This window comes from Trachypithecus francoisi, unplaced genomic scaffold (genome assembly GCF_009764315.1).
Source record: "Trachypithecus francoisi isolate TF-2019V2 unplaced genomic scaffold, Tfra_2.0 Lachesis_group2, whole genome shotgun sequence".
NCBI classification, from domain to species: domain Eukaryota; kingdom Metazoa; phylum Chordata; class Mammalia; order Primates; family Cercopithecidae; genus Trachypithecus; species Trachypithecus francoisi.
This window is the reverse complement of record NW_022681465.1, coordinates 173035782-173056745: the sequence shown is the minus strand read 5'-3', so window position 1 is coordinate 173056745 and position 20964 is coordinate 173035782. Positions and strand designations below refer to the sequence as shown.

Here is a 20964-nt window from a genome sequence, read left to right as displayed (position 1 = left end):
CGGGTGCGGAGGCTCACGCCTGTAATCCCAGCACTTTGGGAGGCTGAGGTGGTTGGATCACCTGAGGTCAGGAGTTCGAGACCAGCCTGGCCAACATGATGAAACCTCATCTCTACTAAAAATACAAAATTAGCCACGCATGATGGCACATGCTTGTAATCCCCGCTACTTGGGAGACTGAGGCAGGAGAATTGCTTGAACCCGGGAGGCAGAGGTTGCAGTGACCTGAGATTGCACCACTGTACTCTAAGCGACAAAAGCAAAACTCCATCTCAAAAAAAAAAAAAAAAAAAGAACAGAAAGCATCTAAGGCTTCTTTCAAGCCTGAGTTCCACACTGTGACTTTTGATCCCTTTTTCCTTCTGCTGCTTTTCTGAAGGAAGGCTGAGGATGCCTTGGTCAGATGTGATGTCGTGCCATCCTGGCCACCTCGGCTTGCCTTTCCTCTTCTTCCTGGTGAATCCCTTCTGTGGCCCTCTCCTGCTGTTTCCATGGTGACCCCATTCACCTGAGCACAGGAAAGAAAGTCAGCCCTTTTGTTTTCTTTTCCATTGCTAGACCACACACATTAAATTGCCACACCTATCTGGAATATTTATAGAGCCAGCATTTAGGGCCTCCCGATAGACACTCTTAAACAATCTGGGACAATCTGGCCTTCATCATGATTATATTTGGAAAAGTGATGAGGGGAACCTCATGATTTTCTGTGTTCCATCATGTTCTTTACTCATTTCATCATTATAACAACCTTGTTAAATAAGTGATGTCATTTTTACGGTACAGATGTGCAAACAAAAGCACAGAGAGGTTAAATGACTTTGCCTATTTTTAGAGGAAAAATGAAGAAATAATGAATAGGAAGAAAACTCATCTTAATGCAAATGAGGCATAGCCAGTGCTTGCTCCACTGACGGTGGTGTCAGGAATCAGGCCCAGGTCTCCCAAATTGAGTCTGGTGTTCTTTTCCTTGCTCCTGGCAGCCCATATCCGATGAGGCTTACTGAACTTTTAATTAAGGTCCTTACTGAACTTTTAATTTAAAAAAAAGATTCATAATTTCAGGCAGCTGAATAAATAGAAGCTATTGAATTTATAGCATATTTAAAGCATTGAATATCAGGAATTGAATGGCTTCAGTTTAAGGCTGTGATCAAATCATTTGAACAGAGAGATTTGACGATGGTTCAATGCTAGAACCATGGCCAGCCATAAGCTCTATGGGGACCTCCCAATATTAGCAATCTTTGAGTTACTCCTCTGCAAAATAAGGGACTTGGATTTTATAGGAACAGTTTAATAGAGTGAGAAAGTCTGGATATAGGAGACAGGAGGCTTAGACTGCATTCATTGTGGTTTAAAGAACATTATTAGTTTTGTGACCTTGAGCAAATCACGTAACCTCCATTTCTTTAATTACATATCTGTAAAATGAGTATGACGACCCGAGGGGGCTAATTTGGGAGTCTAAATAAAACCTAATACAAGACGCTATTGCTAAGTACATCCAGCCCTCCGTATCTGTGCATTCCATATTCATGGATTCAGCATCTGTGGATTCAGTCAACGGCAGATCAATAATATTCTGAGGGAAACAAAATCCCACAAAGTTCCAAAAGGCAAAACTTGAATTTGCTACTTTCCAGTATTATGTTGAATTTATGTGAATGAAGTGATATGTAGGCATTGTATTAGGAATTATAAGCAATCTAGAGATAATTTAAAGCATATGGGATTATATATGTAAGTTATATGCAAATACTTCATCATTTTATATGAGACTTGAGCATCTCTGGATTTTGGTATCCTCAGGGGTCCTGGAACCAATCTCCCACAGATGCTGAGGAATGACTGTGTTATAAAAGAAGGACCGTGAGTCATAAATTGTTCAGCTAATATTTTCTGAACTGATTTTGAGAGTATGCTTGTGTTTTATCATCTGCTAAAAACTTTTAACAAGGAAGATTTCTTAGGAGAGAAATACACCTAGAAAGCCTAGGAAACAAGTACATCCCAGATGTATTGTTGTCTCCCTATGTGTGCTCATCTCCAATGTCAGCAATTCTTCCCATTCTCTCAGAATTAGGCACTCACATCTAGAGCATTAGTGAATGTGTAGAATGTATGGGAGAAGTCACTGGGCAGACTGAGGAGAGGGATTACCCATAACTTCAAAGGACTTGGACCTGGACCCTAGTGGCCTTCTCCCTGCCTCATCTCCACACTCATCCTCAGCGTCTTCCTCTCACGTGGTTCTGCCTCAGCCCACCTCAGCCTCCCCAGTCTTATCCCAGTGCAGATGGTCCCTGGCTTACAATTTTTTAACTCTGTGTGTAGTTGTGCATGTGTGTGTATAGACAGAGGGGTCTCACTGTGTGTGTGTGTATGTGTGCACAGAGAGGGGTCTCACTCTGTTGCCCAGGCTGGAATTCAGTGTATTATCATAGCTCACTGTAGCCTTGAACTCCTGGGCACAAGTGATCCTCCTGCCTCAGTCTCCCAAGTGGCTAGGACTACAGGCAGGCACCACCATACTCGGTTAATCTTTTAAAACTTTTTTTGTAGAGTCAGGATCACTCTATGTTGTCCAAGCTGGTCTTAAACTTCTGGCCACAAACAATACTTGCACCTCAGCCTCCCAAAGTTCTGGGATTAAATTCATGAGCCAGTGTGCCCAGCCTTACTCTATTTGTATTCTACTAAAAGTGATACACATTCAGTAGAAACTATACTTTGAACACCCATACAACCCCTCTGCTTTTTTTATTTTCAGTGCAGTGTTAAAAAGTTACATGAGATAGTCAACATTTTATTATAAAATAGGCTTTGTACTAGATAATTTTGCCTAACTGTAGGCTAATGTAAGTGTTCTGAACACATTTAAGGTGGGCTAGGCTAAGCTATGGTGTTCAGTATGTTAGGTGTATTAAATATAAATATATTTTCAACTTATGATGGTTCTATCCTGATGTAGCCTCACTGCCAAGTTGAGGAGCGTTTGTACTCAGCACTTAAGGCCACTTGAGGCACAGAGCTTGACTTTCTGCAAAGGTGCATAAATGACTCCACTATCATTTTAGCATCTTCTTCTTCAATTCTACTAAATACAATTTTCTTTTTTCTTTTTCTTTCTTTCTTTTTTTTTTTCTTTTTGAGACGGTGTCTCACTCTGTTGCCCAGGCTAGAGTGCAGTGGCACAATCTCAGCTTGCTGCAACCTCCACCTCCCAGGTTCAAGCGATTCTTCTACCTCAGCCTCGCAAGTAGCAGGGATTACAGGCACCTGCCATCGTGCCCAGTTAATTTTTGTATTTTTGGTAGAGGCAGGGTTTCACCATCTTGTCCAGGCTGGTCTCAAACTCCTGACCTCATGATCTACCTGCCTCAGCCTCCCAAAGTGCTGGGATTACAGGCATGAGCCACCACGCCAAGCCATAAATACAATTTTCTTAAGGCTAAGACAGTCAAACAGCCTGGGCCAGGGAGAGGCCATGGAGATATACCCACTTAGTCCTACTTGTGTTACGAAAGGGTAAATGTAAACGTGTCTGAGGGTAATAGGAAGAACTCAAAGCCTACAGGCCTCACCAGGTGAGACCAAGACACAGATCTCTCCCTCATATGGTGAAACAGGAGTGAAAGCCAACTTGTTGTATAGATCATGGAAGCCTTTGAAGGCTTTCAAGGGTGTAGACAAAAATGATACAAGAAAAGTTGAAGAAGGTCTCAAAGTCAAATTGAAGGAGGCAAATTTAGCTTCATATCAGCAGGACAGAAAAAGAAATGACCGTTTTTGCGAGCTAGAGGCTATAGTTCTAGAACTAACTTCAATAGAACTAGCGGCTAGTTTACAGAGATGCTTCATATTTTTCACTGCAGAGAACACAACATTCTTCAAGGTAAGTGGAATATTTGATACCTTCTGATTAAAAGGTACCTTGTCTTCCCAGTTCTGCCGGCCGGCCTTCCAGTTTGTGTGAGTCTGAAAACTCACTGATCTCCCCTTTTCTTAACAGACATCTGGGGGGCTGTGAGCGAAAGGCCTAAAAGTCAGGCCTTTAAAAAAATTCTTTTGACAGCTTTATTTAAGGCATAATTTGGAAAGAGATTTTTCTGCTGCTCTGTGATAAAGTTCAGTCGAGAGTTGGTGTTAATAAACCTTCCTTAGAACCAAGGTGACTTGGAAAGTTGAGTTCTTTAGGTCTGTGGTCAGATGAACAAAATTATATCAATAAGCCCCAGGTGAGTAGGGTCCATTTAGATATGACACATACAAATGTATTTGATTATACCTCAATGAATGAATAAACCTTCAGAATCTTAGCCAGCATTTTCATTCTTCCATCTTGACACAAAAGGTGGGAGTTCCATTATTAGACACTTGTATTTAAGTACAGTCTGTTATTAAATGAGAAGTGTTGCTAACTTAGTTGCAATTTTGTATCAGGCGGGCCATAATAGATTGTTGTCATGCAAAGGATGTTGGGGTGTTTCTTAAACATACAAGAATCAACAAGTCCCACCTACAGGAGATAACAAATCATTATGATGTACTGGACCATTATTCACTGGGGCTAAAAAGTAAATTATCCCGTTTTGAATAAAAGCACAACAAAATCAAGATGACCTGGTATATATCTGAGAGCAGCAGAAGAGCAGCAGAAGGCCAAGGGGAGCCCTAGAGAATCAGCTGCCCTTTGTCACCATGTTGCAGGGTAGGGGTATGGGGCAATGTAGCTTGCCCAGAGCAGATGGCTTTGAGGTTATACAGGAGACTGAGGAATGTCCTTATTCACATAAAGCCTTTTAAAATAAGCTGAGCATTCATTGCTCTTGAGCTAAAACAACATTCTTCCCCAAGGTGACTGCTTGCTTGCATTTAAATACAAAAGAACTTTCTCTCCAGGCTTCCTGAGGCCGGTGGTGAATGTTCAAAGATCGATGAAGCTGCTGACAATCTGAAATGAATTATAAGGCTGACGTGGGGGCGCTTGAACTACTCATTCAGCAGTTGTAAAACAAGTAGCACATTAAAGGACATGTATTTTAACATATCTTATGTGATTTGTCCCCAGTTGGACTTGCAAAATGACATTTAATAAATTTTTCTTATGAGGGTACTTTCTAAAAGAAGAGAGTGAAAGTAATTCTGCTGTGGGCAGACTGGGCCTGAAATTTGGGTTTTCTGGATTTGCATAATCATCACCTTGAAAAGTTTTTGCTTTACCCCAATTATAGATCCGTGGAAGCTCTCTTGTGTAGCACACAGCCCTGGTGAGATCCCTTAAGATCCCTTGTGGGCTATCTGTGGACATCTGGGTTGCAGTGAGGAAGGGCAAGGATAGATGGTATAGGGAGAGAGGGAGCAGAATGATGACTTGGGCAGGACAGGAAAAGCCACTTGTGACTAGTGAGGGAGCATTTCTTTGGGTTCAGAATCATCCTCATCTCAGGCTGTCTCCCCATGAGTCTGAGATTACCGAGTGCAAGGTATACATATCAGCAGCTCCTGACTCAGGATGTGTGGCAGAGGGGACCATGAAGTTAACTGTGACTTTCAGAAGGGTGCAGGCTGTTACCCTTTCGGTGGCGAGGTCAGTTTCCGGGAGGCTCTGCAACACTGATACTTTCCAGATGTTTCTCCTCTTCTCCCTTCTCTGGCTGGCTGTGTCTTCCTCCCTTCATCCTGCTCTTTCAGTGAAATTGAGATAACATGTTAGAATCTTAGGCATGTTAGAATCTCTCAGCAGTAGGATGTGATTTAATATCTAGACCTCTTACATTAATATTTATAATAGCCTTCACTGCTTGTGAATAGCATAAGCACTCTTTTCTGTTCAAATTCAATCCTGAAATAAAACCCAAGAGTATCTTTTATAAAAATTTACTTTTAATGGTGCAATAGTAATAATCTATGTAGTCCTTATGGTTTTCAAATCGCTTTGTGCTTATATTACCTTATTTAATACAGACATAAATCTGTGAAGTAAATAATACTATTTTTATCTTCATTTTACAAATGAGGAACTGGAGGCTCAGAGAGGTTAATTTGCATAAGATCATACAAATAATAAATGGCAGAACTGGATTTAAATTCAGACTCCTTAAAATCCATGTCTTTTGTATGTTCTTTTCACTAAATTTGCCATAGTGTTTCTGTTGGTTTCTGCCGATACAAAATGGGAAATGAAGAAAAAGAAAGGAGCTGGAAAATAAATTTGTCAAAACAATATATTTTTTCTCATAATTTCCAAGCGGATCTTTCAGATATGTTATTTGGGGCTTTATGCGTGAGACTGGCGATAAAACAAGTGTTCTACAAGATACCTTCATATGACAGGCCTATCAGTGGCAGCTCTTGTCCCCGCTTTGCAGAAGGGAAAACCAAGGCTCCACAGAGCTAAGGGGACTTCCTCTCAGCCAATTTGTAGGGGCCTGTGGGCCAGACCCGGGGGCAGAATAGAGATCTGTTGTGAAGGCTCTCCTGCTTCTTTATTCTATAAGCATTTCAAAGCCTGAAAACCTCCCCTTGGGCGTTTTGAAGGAATTCATCCCCAGTTGTTGCTAGTAGCCGGGAGGGAGGGAACCGTCTCTCCCCCTGAGGATGGCCCGTGGGAGTAAGTGCAGCAGTGAGCGCCCGGGCTGTGGCTTGAGTAACAGTGCTCGCCCGGGGCTATACTGAATGAGAAAGCAGCCTCGTCTGCTTTTGCTGTGCAAAGGTAAGGGTGGAGGCCGCTCCACTTTCTTCAAAAGGCCCCGCTCTGGGACTTGTGCAATTGTGCTCTGTTAAGCTGGTCCTTCCAACCTCATGGGCGATATCCACGCGACTTGCCTACAAAAATAACATACCCAAGCTGCTTTAAAATCCGTAATTTTTGGCGTGCAAGACAACAAGACGAAGTCAAATGGGCATCAAAAAATGTAATCCAAAATACACAAGCATTGCTTCTCCCCTATATACATTTATTATTTATGTAAAACTACAGTGTGCTCCGAGATGAGACTTTTTCTTTGTTATACCTTTTTTTTCCGCCCGTCTGGTGCGTTTGCCGACGGCCCCTCTCGGCCCTGTGTCTCGGGAGAATCGGCTGCGGTCTGGGCCTGCGCCCCACCTGCGTGCGCCCGGGCCGAGCCGGCCCCGCCAGGTCGCCTCCGCCCCGCGGCCGGCCCGAGCGCGCGGCTCCGGGGGCGGACTCCCGCCGCCCAGCTGAGACGCGATTCGTCACTCTTGCAGAACTTTCCCCCTGAAAATCCCTGCACCAGAACCCGCTCTCCCGCCCCGGGGAGGTTTTGATTTTAGTGGCTTTCTTCCTTTTATTTTCCGTTGTGTGCGGATTTCGCTGCAGAGCGAACTTGGGGCTCGTCCGAGTACATGTGAGCGGTAGTCGCGCCTGCAGCTGGTCACCCCGACACTATGCACTCCGAAGCAGAAGAAGTCAAGGAAGGTAGGATTCTGGTTTCTCCTGGGGGCCGGCCAAGTGCTGCGGAGGAATGTGGAGGAAGGCAGTAGTAGGAGCAGATGAGGGCTTTAAAGTGAGCGGTGGGCACTTTGTCCGCTTCCCCTGCGCCTTCGAAGCCCAGTCGGAGCTGGAGAAGCGGAGCCCAGGTCTCATCTCGGGCTCCCTTCTCCCCCGCAGCCTTTCAGAGGGGAGGGGAGGGGAGGAAGAGTCGGACCTAGTTCAGCCAGCCCACTAAAGTCTGCTTTTTAGCTTTCTCTGGAAACGAAAGAGCCCCACTTGGACTCCAGGAATGCAAAATGTGCTTGGAAAAGGGCTGCCTGCCTGCATCAGGACGACTGAAAGCGGGATCCCCTGGAAGAGCCCTGAGTCGAGGGTCCCTTGAAAAGGGGTTTCAGAAACTAGAAACGCTGTATGTTTCCGGCTAAAAGGGGAAGCTGAGTGAGGGGAAGCGAAAATGTGTATTTGAGAAATAGATGAGTTTTTTTTTTCATTGCTGCCTTTCAGCAGTGAGCTCATTTCGTTGGGGGTTTAAGGGGGCTTGAAAGATAGGAGGGGGTCCTTGTGCACCTTGAAACTGAGGAGAGTTTGTCTGTTTCTGACTTCGCAAAAGCAAAGGGTTTCATTTACTCCTAACAGAGAACGGGTGACAGGGCTGGAAAAGCTCCAACCAAAACACAATTATACGCTGGTGTTCGTTTGGGGAGTTTATTTGTGTGTGAGTGTTTGTATGCTTTGTTCCTTGAAACTTTATGTATACAAAAGTCCTCTTGTAAGTGGGGGGTGGGAGTAAGGGTGGTTGGGGAAAATTAGAGAGTAAGAGGGGAGACTGTTGAAGATTGTGAAATCCTCTTTCTTTTCATGTCTCTTGGAAAGCTGGTTCATTTCAAGTCAATCACAGCAGCTCTGGCAGACAGAGGAGCAGCCCCATCCTTTCTCCATTTGGTAGACACCAGTTAGGAAGAGCCCTTGAAACTTCTCCCCTTCTGCCTTTTACTGATTCCCCTCCCAGAGTAAAGCTTGTGTTTCACCATAGAGTCTTTGTGGGCTCACATTTACCGTATTGTGCTGTGTGAGGGAAATAGTCAATAAAAAGGAGGTTCATTTAATAGAAATATGAGGCTGGCATGAATGAAAAAACAGCCAGGAGCATTGTTTCTGAGCTTGATGTGGAGTATGGGGGGAGTAATGCTTTCTTGCCGTGGCCTCTGTTCTGATAGAGCTGTGTGCTGATAGATGCTTTTCTTTTCTATGTCTTGATAACAGCAGTTTATTCAAAGTCAAAGGTAGTTGAAGGCAAATAGGAACCAGGCTGAGAGAACTCAAGGGTGAACTTCTGTGTGAATTACAAGTAGCACTTAAGTTGGCGTTTTCTCCCAGGTGTGTTTTCCCTGTGTTTTGGGAAACAGGGAGTGGGAGAGAAAGTGGAAAAACAGTATCCCAAAGTATGTATTATACATTCCCCTAGCAACATCCACAGTCTTCCCTCTGCGAGGGCCCAGCTCTCTGGTTGTAAGTTTGGAAGCAGCCTGCAAACTGGCCTTTGAAGAGGTTAATGTTCCTCACCTTCCTCCACTTGTCATCATTTCCATTCTGCAGATCGACCACAAATGATCTGGCTCTCTGCTTTTTAAAGAAAGCCCAGAATGTTTATTTTAAAAATAATCTGAGGTACTAGAATTTTAAATTGATAGCAATTAGGGTGGGATACTGAGTAACTCTTGAGGGAGATTGAACACTTTATTAATCAGATAGAATCATCATAGCTTCTGCCAGGAAATAAAGAATAGGTGTCTGTGTGTTTTGTGTGTGTTTTCTCCAAGGCCGGTTTATTGGCTGTAATCTAGAACCTTCCAGTTGGCTACCACCACTCAGATGTCTATGAAGTGAGCTATGTTGTGTAAATAACTCAAGCTGTCTTCTCTATCGTTACTAATCCTTACCCTCTTATACATAGCTTCCCCCCTCCCCCCAATCCTGGTGAACTTATGTATCCCATTTAGTGTGAGATCACCATGAGTTCTTAAGAATGTCTGTATTGCAAGAAAACCGCCTTTGGATGCTTCATGCCTGATTCGCTGTAAGGGGAGATAATTTTAAGTCATTTTTCTGAGCTGCAATGAGAGACTAGTATACTTTGGGGTTGAATCTTACGTCCTTGGAGGCCAGCATATTTTTGCGTATGCGTGAATGTAGAAGCAAATGACTGGGGATATTGTTAAGCCATCAGAGCTTAAAACGTACTTGACTCTGTGCCAGGAGTGCTGGATCTTTGTCCCCAGCCTATAGCTACCTCCTAAATAATTGATTTAATTTTTCCTGCTTACCAATGAATAAGTGATTGTGCTTGAGTATTAAACAGAGAAAAATAATCCAGGTCTTGCTTTATTGAAAGCTGAATGAGTTTAAATTATTCAGACATAGAATGAATAGGAAAGATGGGGAAATGAAGGAAGAAACTCACTCTATTAAAAAGGTGACTACCATTAAAAAGAGGATATCAGCGGTTTCCAGTGGATGGGGCTTCCTGAGGAGATGGCTGATAGCCATGTATTTGGCACTTAGTTGCTTCCTGAGTAAATTGCTTAATTATGAAGTAGTTAAAGTGAGTGGCAGTTGAGATCTCTGAGAATCTTTCTAGTGCTAAGTATCAAGGCACCCAAGGCTCATTTGCTCTGGTTGTCGAAGCTTTGGTACCAGAAATTGAGAAAGCCACTGTTAAGGGGTGGGTGAGGTGTCACTTTGTGGGGACTTGGAAAAGAGTGAGGGTTGAGAGGTGAGTGAGTCCAGCTTGCTCCTCCATTGCCCATAATAGCCATTTCCCACCACCACCTTACCCAGTTCTTACTCTGATGCCTCACTAGGCCTGCTATTTCACAAAGAAAACAGTAGCCATTAGATAACTCCCTCAACTTCCTGTTCCCAGACTGACAGACTCACCTCCATCCACACCCACCCTCTCTGTGTCTGTGGAACAGGTGTCATTTCTTCTGCAGAATGGCCCGCCTTCCACCTTGGGCTCCTCCTATACCAGTCAGTCCATGTCCTTCCTGGCTCCTTCTTTTCTACATAGAGAAGAACTCAAGCTCCCCAATCTAGGACGTTGGCACTTGCTGGTCTTCCTGCCCAAAATATCCTTCTCTCCACCTGATCTCCTTTTCTTGGTCAGCTCTTTAGAGAGGCTTTTTCTGAACCTAAACTCAGATCCCCTGTTGCCTTCTCTCAGAGCACCTGTTCCTTTCCTTGCTGGCTCTCCCCACACTGCTTAACATCTCTTCTACACCACAGCTCTCCAGGGAAAAACAATGTCTGTTTTATTCCCCGCTGTATGTACAGGACCTACAGAGTAAAAGGTGCTCATTAAATGTTGTAGATTGAATGAGTGAATGGTCTCCATTTTTTAAAGTTAATCCTTGGCCAAAAAAAAAGTTGAGTTGTTGCCTAGTGATGATTAATATCCTCCTCTATAATAAAGAATCCCAATGATACTGTATAAGCTGCCACACTGTGTGGTGTTGTGTTTTAACCTCCTATGGTGTGGCAGCTTATATAATATCAGTCATTGCTAAGGACTGTTTTGTAAGTTTTATCCCCTATTCCTGCCCTTCCCCAGCCTTTGCTTTGCAGAGGGAATGAAGAGAAAAGGAGTTTAAAGCAGTGGTTCATCTCTGATGCAACCAAGGGGTGCAGCTGACCTTGATGTCATACATAATGTAAAAGGTACAACATACGCTCTTAAACACCAGACTTTGACGTGCTTATCTGTTTCCTTTTATGTAGTCATTAGGCTTGGAGTATTGTGTGCTGACAAGGACTAAAAGTGGAAAATCCATTTAGAGATCTGTCATACTCTCTTCTCTACAGTGGACATCACTTGATAACTTGGCATTGCCAGACACCTCCAGCTCTATAAACTTAAATGCATTTGGAGCTTTTTCCCCTCACTTCTGAAATTTTTATCATATTGAATATGCATCCTACCTTTCTGGCCCCCAGATTATGCTGTTCAACAGTCAGGATTATATGGATGATTAAATTTCCTGCTCCTGGCTGTTGGTGATCCAGGAAGTAGCCAAAAAGTGAGTGGGTGAAAGATAATGCAGTAGAGCCAGAAAAACTCAGGACCCAGTGATTTCATTTCAGAATACTGCAGAATTGCTGGATCTACCTATAAACTATTTTTTGGTCAGCATTTCTCTCTTTATGCTAGCAGCTTGGAAGTCAGTGAGATTAGTGTGGTTATAGACCTGTCTTCATTTAGAGAAGATTGTTCTTTGAAACATAGTATAAGCTGAATTAAAACAAAACCAAATCATGTGTGTATCTTTAATGTTTAAGGAAGGTCTGTAGTGAGAAGTCTTTTGTAATTTAAAGTCCCCGTCCCCCAGCCAAATACACATAGAATCACCATGATTTAAAGCTAAAAGCAACTTTGCTGATCCTTCTTTCTGACCTCTTCATTTTAGAGGTTGAGGCACCGAGGCCCAGCAAGGTAATTGCCAAGCCCTTTCTACCCTCTTTAATACATGTTCTGCAAGCAAGGATTTTTGTAAACACAGGTTTTAGCATCCTGGGTATTTGTGTACAGTCTCCTTGAAGTAGGACAGACTTAGTCTGTTTATATAGTTGTCATTCACTACCTTTTAGGGGGATTTATGAAACCCAGATGAGTGTTTGAACAAATGGAGATTTCCTGTTTCACCTTCTCCTACGTGTAACTCGAGAATAAAACATGAAACATTGTGAAATAAAATTTAGCTCTGCAAGTAGATCCTATTAGATCCCAGGTTTTGAAAGTTGTAGACCAAGTGAGAGGCAGGTAAACAGTGAGGTCACTTGTTTTCATTCGTTTGAGAATATCATTCAGGAAAAATTAGCTATTGAGGGTGCTGGTTGGGTAGAGACACTCTTCCTTGGGGAGAAGGTGTGTTATGTGTGTGGGTGGGAAGGGAGTCAGCATTCTGATACAGAACGTGCTGTTGCAAAAGCAGTTGAATATCCCACAGCCTCACTTTCTCTGGAGCACATTGCAGCAGGCCTGGTGCATTCTGAGAGTCAGGACACCTTTCTCAAGAAGCACTTATGGGGCTGCAGCCCACTGCTCCCCCAGCCATTGACCAAGATATCTGAAAGAGCAATTGCTTAAATTTTATTCTAAAAGTTTATAAACCTTGAAGAAGAGTTACAGGGATGTAGTATGTCCTGAGTGACTAACTGCTGAGTTGGGAGTAAATTGCCTAAGGGAGCGCTGCCCTGGGAATCTCTAAGACTGGATAAAGCCTGTTAGTTAGGTTGGTGTTTATCTGGTTTTGAAGATGGGGGAGGGGAGGAGTTGTGTTTATGTATACAGTATCATCTGTGAACTTAATACATTCTCCAGCTTTGTAGTGAATAATAATTTTGTAAGTAACTAGAAACAGAGTTTCTTCTAAGAAGGTGATGAAGCAAACAGACTACTAAACAGAATTCCCTACGTGACTCTTGAGAGCTTTAGGTGCCTGAAGTCTCCAGACCACATTTGTTGAAGTCAGGGTTGACTATCGAGAAGTGAATAAGCAGTTCATGAATTTTCCTTCCAGTTTTACCTGCCATTTATGTTTGGTGCCAGCTCACCTGGCTCCAGTATATGTTTTCATGTGGCCTACTCAGCCAGGTTGAGAAGCTGGGGACCAGGGGTGTCCCCAGAAGCACAGGCTGTTCTACCTGTCATGGACTGTCCAGTAGACTCCCGCTTCCAGTGTGCAGCCCCTCTCCCTTGCCTGCTGCTGCCTTCTTTGGGCCTCAGGTACTCCTAGCAACAAATGTTAACTGAGCTAGCACCTCCTCTGCAGGGCGTGGGGAAGCAAACATGTGTGTGTAGATAACCCCATTTTCAGAGAATTTTTGGTTCAGGGCATCACACACAGCAGACGTGCATCCATAGGACAAAAATACGTGATAGGGAGGGTTGAGCACAGCTCAGAGGATCAGACAGTGGACCCTATGAAAGTCTACAAGAGCGGGTATTCACCAGAAGTCATGATGGATAGAAGTGACTTCAAAGAGGGGTAACTTGTATTCCAGCTAGATCTTTTAAGCAAATGGAGAAGAGAAAAGAAAGTGTAATTGACAGGGAACCTGCTTGTGCTGTGTGCTGGGATCAGGAAGAAAGTCTACAGCAGTGTGGAGAGCAGTGTTCATGGAGGGCATTTGTGGTGATATTGTAGTGGTACATGGGGTCAGACTAGAAGCTGGGTATTCCCAGGGCATAAATAAGACCCTGGGAATCAGGAGACTGATCCTACTCATGACTTCGTTCCTGGTTGTCTGTGCAACCTTCAATAGCTACATAATCTTTCTAAAGTTTGGTTTCCCCATTGGAAAAGTTAAGGCTAGGCACAATGGCTTGCACCTGTAATTACAGCACTTTGAGAGGTTAAAGGAGGTGGGTCAGTTGACTCCAGGAGTTTAAGACCAACCTGGGCAACAAAGTGTGACCCCTATCTCTACAAAAAAAAATTAAAAATTAGGCACAGTGGAATGTACCTGTAGTCCCAGCTACTTGGGAAAATCAGGAAGATCACTCGAGCCCAGGAGTTAAGGCTGCAGTGAGCTGTGGTCGTGCCATTGCATTCCAGCCTGGGTGTCAGAGCAGGACTCTGTCTCAAAAGAAAAGAAAAGAAAAAAAGAAATTGGATGGTTTTCAGCTGGATGGAGGAGGGCAGATGCAAAGTAGTGTTTTAGTAATGCCAAGCTGGCAAGAACCATGAGTTGGTCTGGAGGGCAAGATCGAACCTGGGTATCAGGAGCCTCTCCAAGAAAGTGTGAGAGTAGCCAGTCCCAAGGGGAGAGTTGATTCCCCGTATGTAGTTTCTCAGGGCAAGACTATAGAGAAAGGAGGGGGCTGGGCCATGGATTTAGCTTCTGAGAACATCCACTTTTACAAAGGAGAGAGGTAGATGGAACCAATAAAGGAAATAGAAATGGAGTAGCTCGAGAGGTAGGAAGAAACAGGGAGAGCATGGCACCTTGGAAACCAGAAAGGTGAGAGCCCCGTGGAGGCAGTGGCCAGCCTGTTTGTAGAGAAGAGCTGCGGAAGACGGCTTCATTTTCCTTTTGGGCCTCAGCTAAAGCCAGGAGCCTGGGTTTGAGGAGCTCATCTTCTAAGGGGTGGTAATACATCATCGGTCTTCAGTCAGTATTTAGCAGATGACCAACGGCATGAAAGAAGGCATGTGGGGCCCGGGAGGTGACTGCCCTGCTGAGAGCAAGTGCCCCAGCCTCCTAAGAAGCTGGCCATCTCCATTTCTGCATGCTTTCCAAGTCCTAGTTGCCAGTAGATTCCTTTACAGATTGTCACACCATCACCTCCGACCAGTGTTTGGAAGAGCATTTGCCTACAGGCCTCTTCCTGTGGCATCACACAAAATATGCAGTGGTACATGAGGGTAACAAGTGAATATGGACAGGAAGTTTAATTCACCTTAAAAAGAAAAGTAACTGGTTTCCTATACATTCACAACATTGCTGACACTGAATATGGGAGGGTCTTTCCTACACCAACCAGTGTTCCAGATATCAGCGAACATTGACTAGACTAGACGTCTTATAACTCATTTCTGACACTAACTGTCCAGAGTTAGGGCAGACCCCACAGGTTAAGGGCTCGGTCCCACAAGACTATCCTCCGACTTGAGACAGCAGTTGCAAGGCCAGGCATCCCATACTTTTGACCAACTGGCTATAAATTGGGGGTTTGTATGACACCCCCTCAGCTTCAGTAATTTCCTAGAACAACTCATGAAACTCAGGGAAACATTTACTGATTTATTCTAAAGGATGCAACTCAGGAAGAGCCAACTGGAAGAGATGTATAGGACAAAATACAGTGGAGGGATGCAAGCTTCCATGCCCTGTCCAGGCAGGCCACCCTCCTGGCACCTCCAGGTGACATGAAATAAATCATTGGCCATTGGTGATTAAACTCAGTCTCCAGCCCCTCTCCCCTGCCCAGAGTGGGGGAACCAAAAGTTTTAAACCTCTAATCACCTGATTGGTTCCTCTGCTAACCATTCCCCATTCTGGTTTATGAGTCATCTCATTAACATAAACTCAGGTAAATTTGAAAGCAGCTTATTGGCCAGGTACGGTGGCTCATGCCTGTAATCCCAGCACTTTGGGAGGCCGAGGCGGGCAGATCACGAGGTCAGGAGATCAAGACCATCCTGGCTAACACAGTGAAACCCCGTCCCTACTAAAACAGAAAATACAAAAAATTAGCTGGGCATGGTGGCGGGCGCCTGTAGTCCCAGCTACTTGGGAGGCTGAATGGTTTGAACCTGGGAGGCAGAGCTTGCAGTGAGCAGAGATCACGCCACTGCACTCTAGCCTGGGTGACAGAGCGAGACTCCATCTCAAAAAAAAAAAAAGGGACTTAAAAAAAAAGAAAGGTACTTATTATGAGTAACAAAAGGCACCCCTCTTACAACTATCACTCAGGAAATTCCAAAATTTTAGAGATTCTGTGCCAGGAACTAGGGACCAAGACCAAATATTACAACAAAAGATGTGCCTATCACTCTGTTGTTTTAGAGATAGTCTCACTCTGTCACCCAGGCTGGAGTGCAGTGGCAGGGTCATAGCTCACTGCAGCCTTGAACTCCTGGGCTCAAGCAATCTTCCTACCTTACCCTGCTAAGTAGCTGGGACTACAGGTGCACACCACCTGCCTAGCTAATTTTTAAATTGTTTTGTAGAGTCAAGGTGTCCCTTTGTTGCCTAGGCTGGTCCTGAAGTCCTGAGCTCAAGCAGTCCTCCCACCTTGGCCTACCAAAGTGCTGGAATCACAGGGATGAGCCACCGCGCCCAATTATCACTCTTACCATTTAGGAAATTCCAAGAGTTTTGAGAGCTGTAGCCAGGAGCTAGGGATGAAGACCAAATGTGTATTTCTTATTATATAACAGTATCACACAGCTCTTCATACTGGGGGAAAGCTTTGGCCACTCAAAATTAGATAATTTTTTTTAAAGTAATGAAGGATTTTTTGCCCTTTTTTTTCTTTTTGGATGGAGTCTTGCTCTGTCACCCATGCTGGAGTACAGCGGCGTCATCTCAGCTCACTGCAACTTCCACCTCCCGGGTTCAAGTGATTCCCCTGCCTCAGCCTCCCGAGTAGCTGGGATTACAGGTGTGCACCACCACGCCCAGCTGATTTTTGTATTTTTAGTAAAGATGAAGTTTCACCATGTTGGCCAGGCTGGTGGCAAACTCCTGACCTCAGGTGATCCTCCCGCCTTGGCCTCCCAAAGTGCTGGGATTACAGGTGTGAGCCACCATACCCAGCCAAAATTAGAGAATTTTTATCTCCTTCCTTTGGCTTTCACTTCCTCTCTCCTCGTGTTTTTTTCTTCCTGTGACAGGAGTGCATGTCTTAGAAAACCACTGATGTTTCTGCTGGGGTACCCTAGATTTGGCATACAATTTGGAACTCTTAGGACTTTAGTCTTATACATAGTAACTAGGATTTCGGCCACACTAGTAAGCTGAGTCGTTTTGAGAAATTTTAGATTTCCTCTGAGATGGTAAGCAGTTGTTACACCGGTGGAAATATGCTAGATGGCTTGTTCCTTGTGAGAACCAATGAGATAATGTTAGTGTAAAGCTCAGTGCTCAGACAGCTTCACTCAGAAGGTACTGTATAAATAAGGAGGCTTATAATCACACCCAAAGACAGAGCCCTGCCCAGGCCTGCCTATTCATTCAGTTAAGAAGTCCTCATTTCATGTTCTCTAAAAAGCAGGGAAGAGTTGACTTTCTCCAACAAACTTTTTCCTCCTGTAAAGTTGTTTGATAGAGAAATATTAGTGCATGGAGTGTTCTTATTTTTAAGCACTTACAAAACTATTTTCATCTTTCAAGGATTAATATGAGAATTACATCAGTTATGAAATATCTAGAATGAAAATGCATGCCTCCTCAATATCACAAGTCTAAACATTCGACTCAACATCTTCAGAGAAAAGAGAAAGAGGAAACATCTCAGGAGAGTTTTCCAGGAGGTAGACAGAATTCAGGGGCAAGTAGCACCCACTGAAAGGGAAAGGAAATAATTATTGGTAAATCAAAATAGCAAAGAAAGTTAAGGGAGTGGCAGTTTGGCAGATTGCACAGTTCTGCGGGAACAATGAGGGAGACATAGCAGTTGGGAGCGATGGGGAGTAGGAGGGTGTGAGAGCCACAGAGTGGGATCCAGGCCTGAGGAGAGCCTCCGAGGGAAGAAGTAGGAGTGGAGAGAGAAAGAGGAAAGGAGGAGTAAGTAAATAACTCTAAAATGGGGGGAAAAAAAAGTAATCAGTGCAAAACTTTAGAGGTAAGCAGCAGTATAATAGGCAAGAGACAATTGTAACTGGGTTAAGTTTTGGCAGCTTGCTTATTTTGTTTGATTTTGTAGTTAACAGGAGAGAAAGTGGGGTCCTGGTCTCCAAAGCACTATGCAGACTTGGAGCCAATGAAATGTGGCATTTGGATGACACAGAAGCTCTCCAGTGCTTCTCAGGCAGGATTAATGCAGGGGCCTGTAAATAAGGATGTGACATTGAGGAACGCTGCTGCTCTTCCAGCTGCTCAATTGGGACCAGTCGGAAGCCAGGACTGTGTTATGTTGGCTTGGATTTCTAGCACCTTTCTTACTGGGTTATGAAAATGATTTCCTCAAAAAAACTTGAAAATGGCAGATGATGAAGTAGAAAAGCAGTGGTGTCCACCTGCAGGCATCATTTCAAAGCTGCCTGTGACATCGTGCTGGCCATTTCTGGCTCCGGCCAGTGGAGAGTGGTTGTTGGATGGTTAAAGCCATCACTTCCAACCAGTGAAGATGTACCTAACTTCCGGGGGTTTCCCCTCGTTAACAAGTCTGATGGTAAGCAGGCTTCCTGAAGGATTTCAGGCAGAGGATTTTTAGGGGTAGAACTGGTTTAAATTACTTGGCTTACTTGGCGATAGCTCTGACTTGGTGATCAGGCTGATGACCCTACAAGTATAGGGGTGATTACTTGACATTCCTGTCCTTGCCACCTACCTATTCCAGCATGCTTTGGGGTTGCCCCTCCATGCAAATAGGGAGGGACATGAGGGAGAGGAGATGTCGATTGTAGGTCTCAGCAGTGGAACTTTAGCTGGCTTGTTTCAACATGTGTAAGGGTTAATCAGGTAAATTATAATTGCTGCTGGGAGAGGCAGCCTAGCTGAGCCGACCCAGCCCTCAGGGTTGCTGGGGAAAGGATCATTCTTGCAATCCTTAATTGTTTTCCTCTCTTTCCCAAAGATGAGTTCTTAATGTAACATTATGGTCCATAGACCCGTTAATAAAGTTTACATTCCTGATTTGTTTTAGTCCTCTGCATGTCTATTTCTTTAAATTCTCAGATAACCCTTCCTTAAAAAGGTGATTTGACCAAATTAAAAGAAAAAAGGAATAATTTGAATTTTTGTTGTTGTTGTTGAGTTATTTGAGTAATTCTACAGTCTTAGGCAATTTTCTAAATGAAATGTAGAATGTCAACTGGACTGTTCAGTCGTAGAGGATGGGAGGAAGAGAAATGTATATTTGGTAGTGGTACTAGAATAGTATAGAACCTACCAGCAAAAGTATCTTAGGGTAGTATCATCTGTTGTTTCCTTTCTATTTTTTAAAATGGCACCATCTATCCCTGTCTTGTGAACTAGTTAAACATGTTTTAATTGTATATCTTTTAAAGCTTCAGTTAGCCAGATTAAAAAAAAAAGTTTGATGTTGTTTTTTATTCCATGAATGACTCAATTGACTACATGTAGGCAGCTACTAAACTTGGCAGTTTGTTGCCATTAGCATGCCCTTGGACAGGAAGTATTCAGTATAGATATGACCAACCAGTTTCCAGGCTTAAAAATAAAGTGGGGATTTCTGGACAGAATAGGTCTTTGTCACTCATTTCAACATGTCTGATGAGTGTTAAAGTTCAAAGCCAACCACTTTGCCTTCTCATTTTTTTCCAGGCCATCACTTTACCTGACATATTCTGTTATACAGATTGAAACTTACTTCATGATGCTGGTGTTTTGTTTGGTTTTTCAAAATGAAATAAAAGGATATTTGAATAGTCATGAGAATCAGCTAGAGTCCGTATTCTCTCCTTGTTATCTCTTTTATGTTTAGTTCCTTTTAAGTCATCACCCCACTGAGATAGATAATGATGAAATAATGTTTCCCTGCCTATAAAGCAGCTTAAATTAAAAGTAGCAAGTATGTGCCAGGTATACTACATGACTTGTCTTCTTGAATCTGTGGTCCACTTGAAATAGCATGTTTTCCCCCAAAAGTTACTTCCCATCAGTCTTGTCATTCTTAATCTCATTTGTCAGGTAGCGCTTAGCAACTCGGGAAAAATCATACTATTTTGACAGATACTGACAGATTTTTTGGCATCTTGTTGCCTACAGCTATTGCTTTATGACTTTAAAAGTAAGTTCATTTTTTTTTTTTGCTATCTCCCTAAATAATATAATTTTCCCTCCTGTCTGTTAAAAAAAAAAAAAACCCACACTTTCCCTTCTTTCTTTCACTTACCTATTCTAAGCAGCGTGTGTGTGTGCGTGTGCGTGTGCGTGTGCGCGTGCGTGCGTGCGCGTGCGTGTGCGCGCGTGCGTGCGTGCGTGTGCGTGCGCGTGTGCGCGTGCGTGCGCGTATGTGTGCGTGTACGTGTGTGTGCGTGTGCGCGTGTGTGTGCGTGCGTGTGCGTGCGTGTGCGTGTGTGTGCGTGTGTGTGCGTGTGTGTGCGTGCGTGTGTGTGCGTGCGTGCGTGTGTGCGTGCGTGTGTGTGTGTGTGCGTGTGTGTGTGTGTGGTTTAAGAAGCCTTGACACCACATTTCCTGGAAACACTAAATTAGACACGGCATTTATTAGATGAGAGTGTCTACAACAACAAAAAAACTTGTTTCTTTTTCTGAAGCCTCAATTCCACGCAGGCATCAATCTCTTGAGTGTCTGTTTGTTTTTCAAATAAGAAACTGTGCCAGGGAAAGATGATTTGAAATACAAAATGCATGCAAGTATTTTTAGTTTAAGGTAAAGTCAATAATGATTCTTTGGGACATTTTTAGGGACCCAACTAAGTTTCATTTGCCAAACTTAGAAATAAACCATGTTTATAAAGAATGAGGTTAAGTTCTTGCTCTCGGGCAGGACATAGCTGTGACCCTGAGGTGCTTGTGCTCTGGAACTCCTTGACTCTTTTTCATGATGGGGGCAGGCCTGAGTATCCCCTGCTATGCTGTAGATTGAGCTTGATAAAACTCTGGCCTTTTGAAAATACTGGAAACCTCTACCTAAAAACCTTATACTTATTCTAATAGGTTGCTTTTAGGGAAAAAGGGAACTGTTAACATAAGCCAAACTTCCTTTTTTTTTTTTTTTTTTTTTGAGACGGAGTCTTGCTGTGTTACCCAAACTGGAATGCAGTGGTACGATCAGAAAATGTCTGATAACCAGT

The 20964-nt window shown here is 43.6% G+C and overlaps 1 protein-coding gene and 1 long non-coding RNA gene across 5 annotated transcripts in view; one reads left to right on the top strand and one right to left on the bottom strand.

The window, feature by feature from the left end:
• Positions 1-20964, top strand: part of TNFAIP8 (TNF alpha induced protein 8) — a 131647-nt gene that overhangs the window by 79582 nt on the left and 31101 nt on the right. Inside the window, exon 1 of one of the 3 annotated variants that reach the window (XM_033181467.1) lies at positions 7028-7444. The exons of the other annotated variants lie outside the window; for them this stretch is intronic. Coding sequence (XP_033037358.1) covers positions 7414-7444 — 31 coding nt within the window. The 5' untranslated portion in view covers positions 7028-7413. Of the gene's footprint in view, positions 1-7027; positions 7445-20964 lie in introns of those variants that run through there. 3 annotated transcript variants of the gene reach the window in all.
• On the bottom strand, positions 250-7145 carry LOC117065974. 2 transcript variants are annotated; one of them, XR_004430117.1, is made up of 3 exons: positions 7020-7145; positions 5579-5690; positions 250-508 (listed from the first exon to the last, which is right to left on the bottom strand). It is a non-coding gene; the product is annotated as an uncharacterized LOC117065974 (long non-coding RNA). The 2 variants fall into 2 exon arrangements; XR_004430116.1 differs by lacking the exon at positions 250-508 and having other exon boundaries at positions 4065-5690.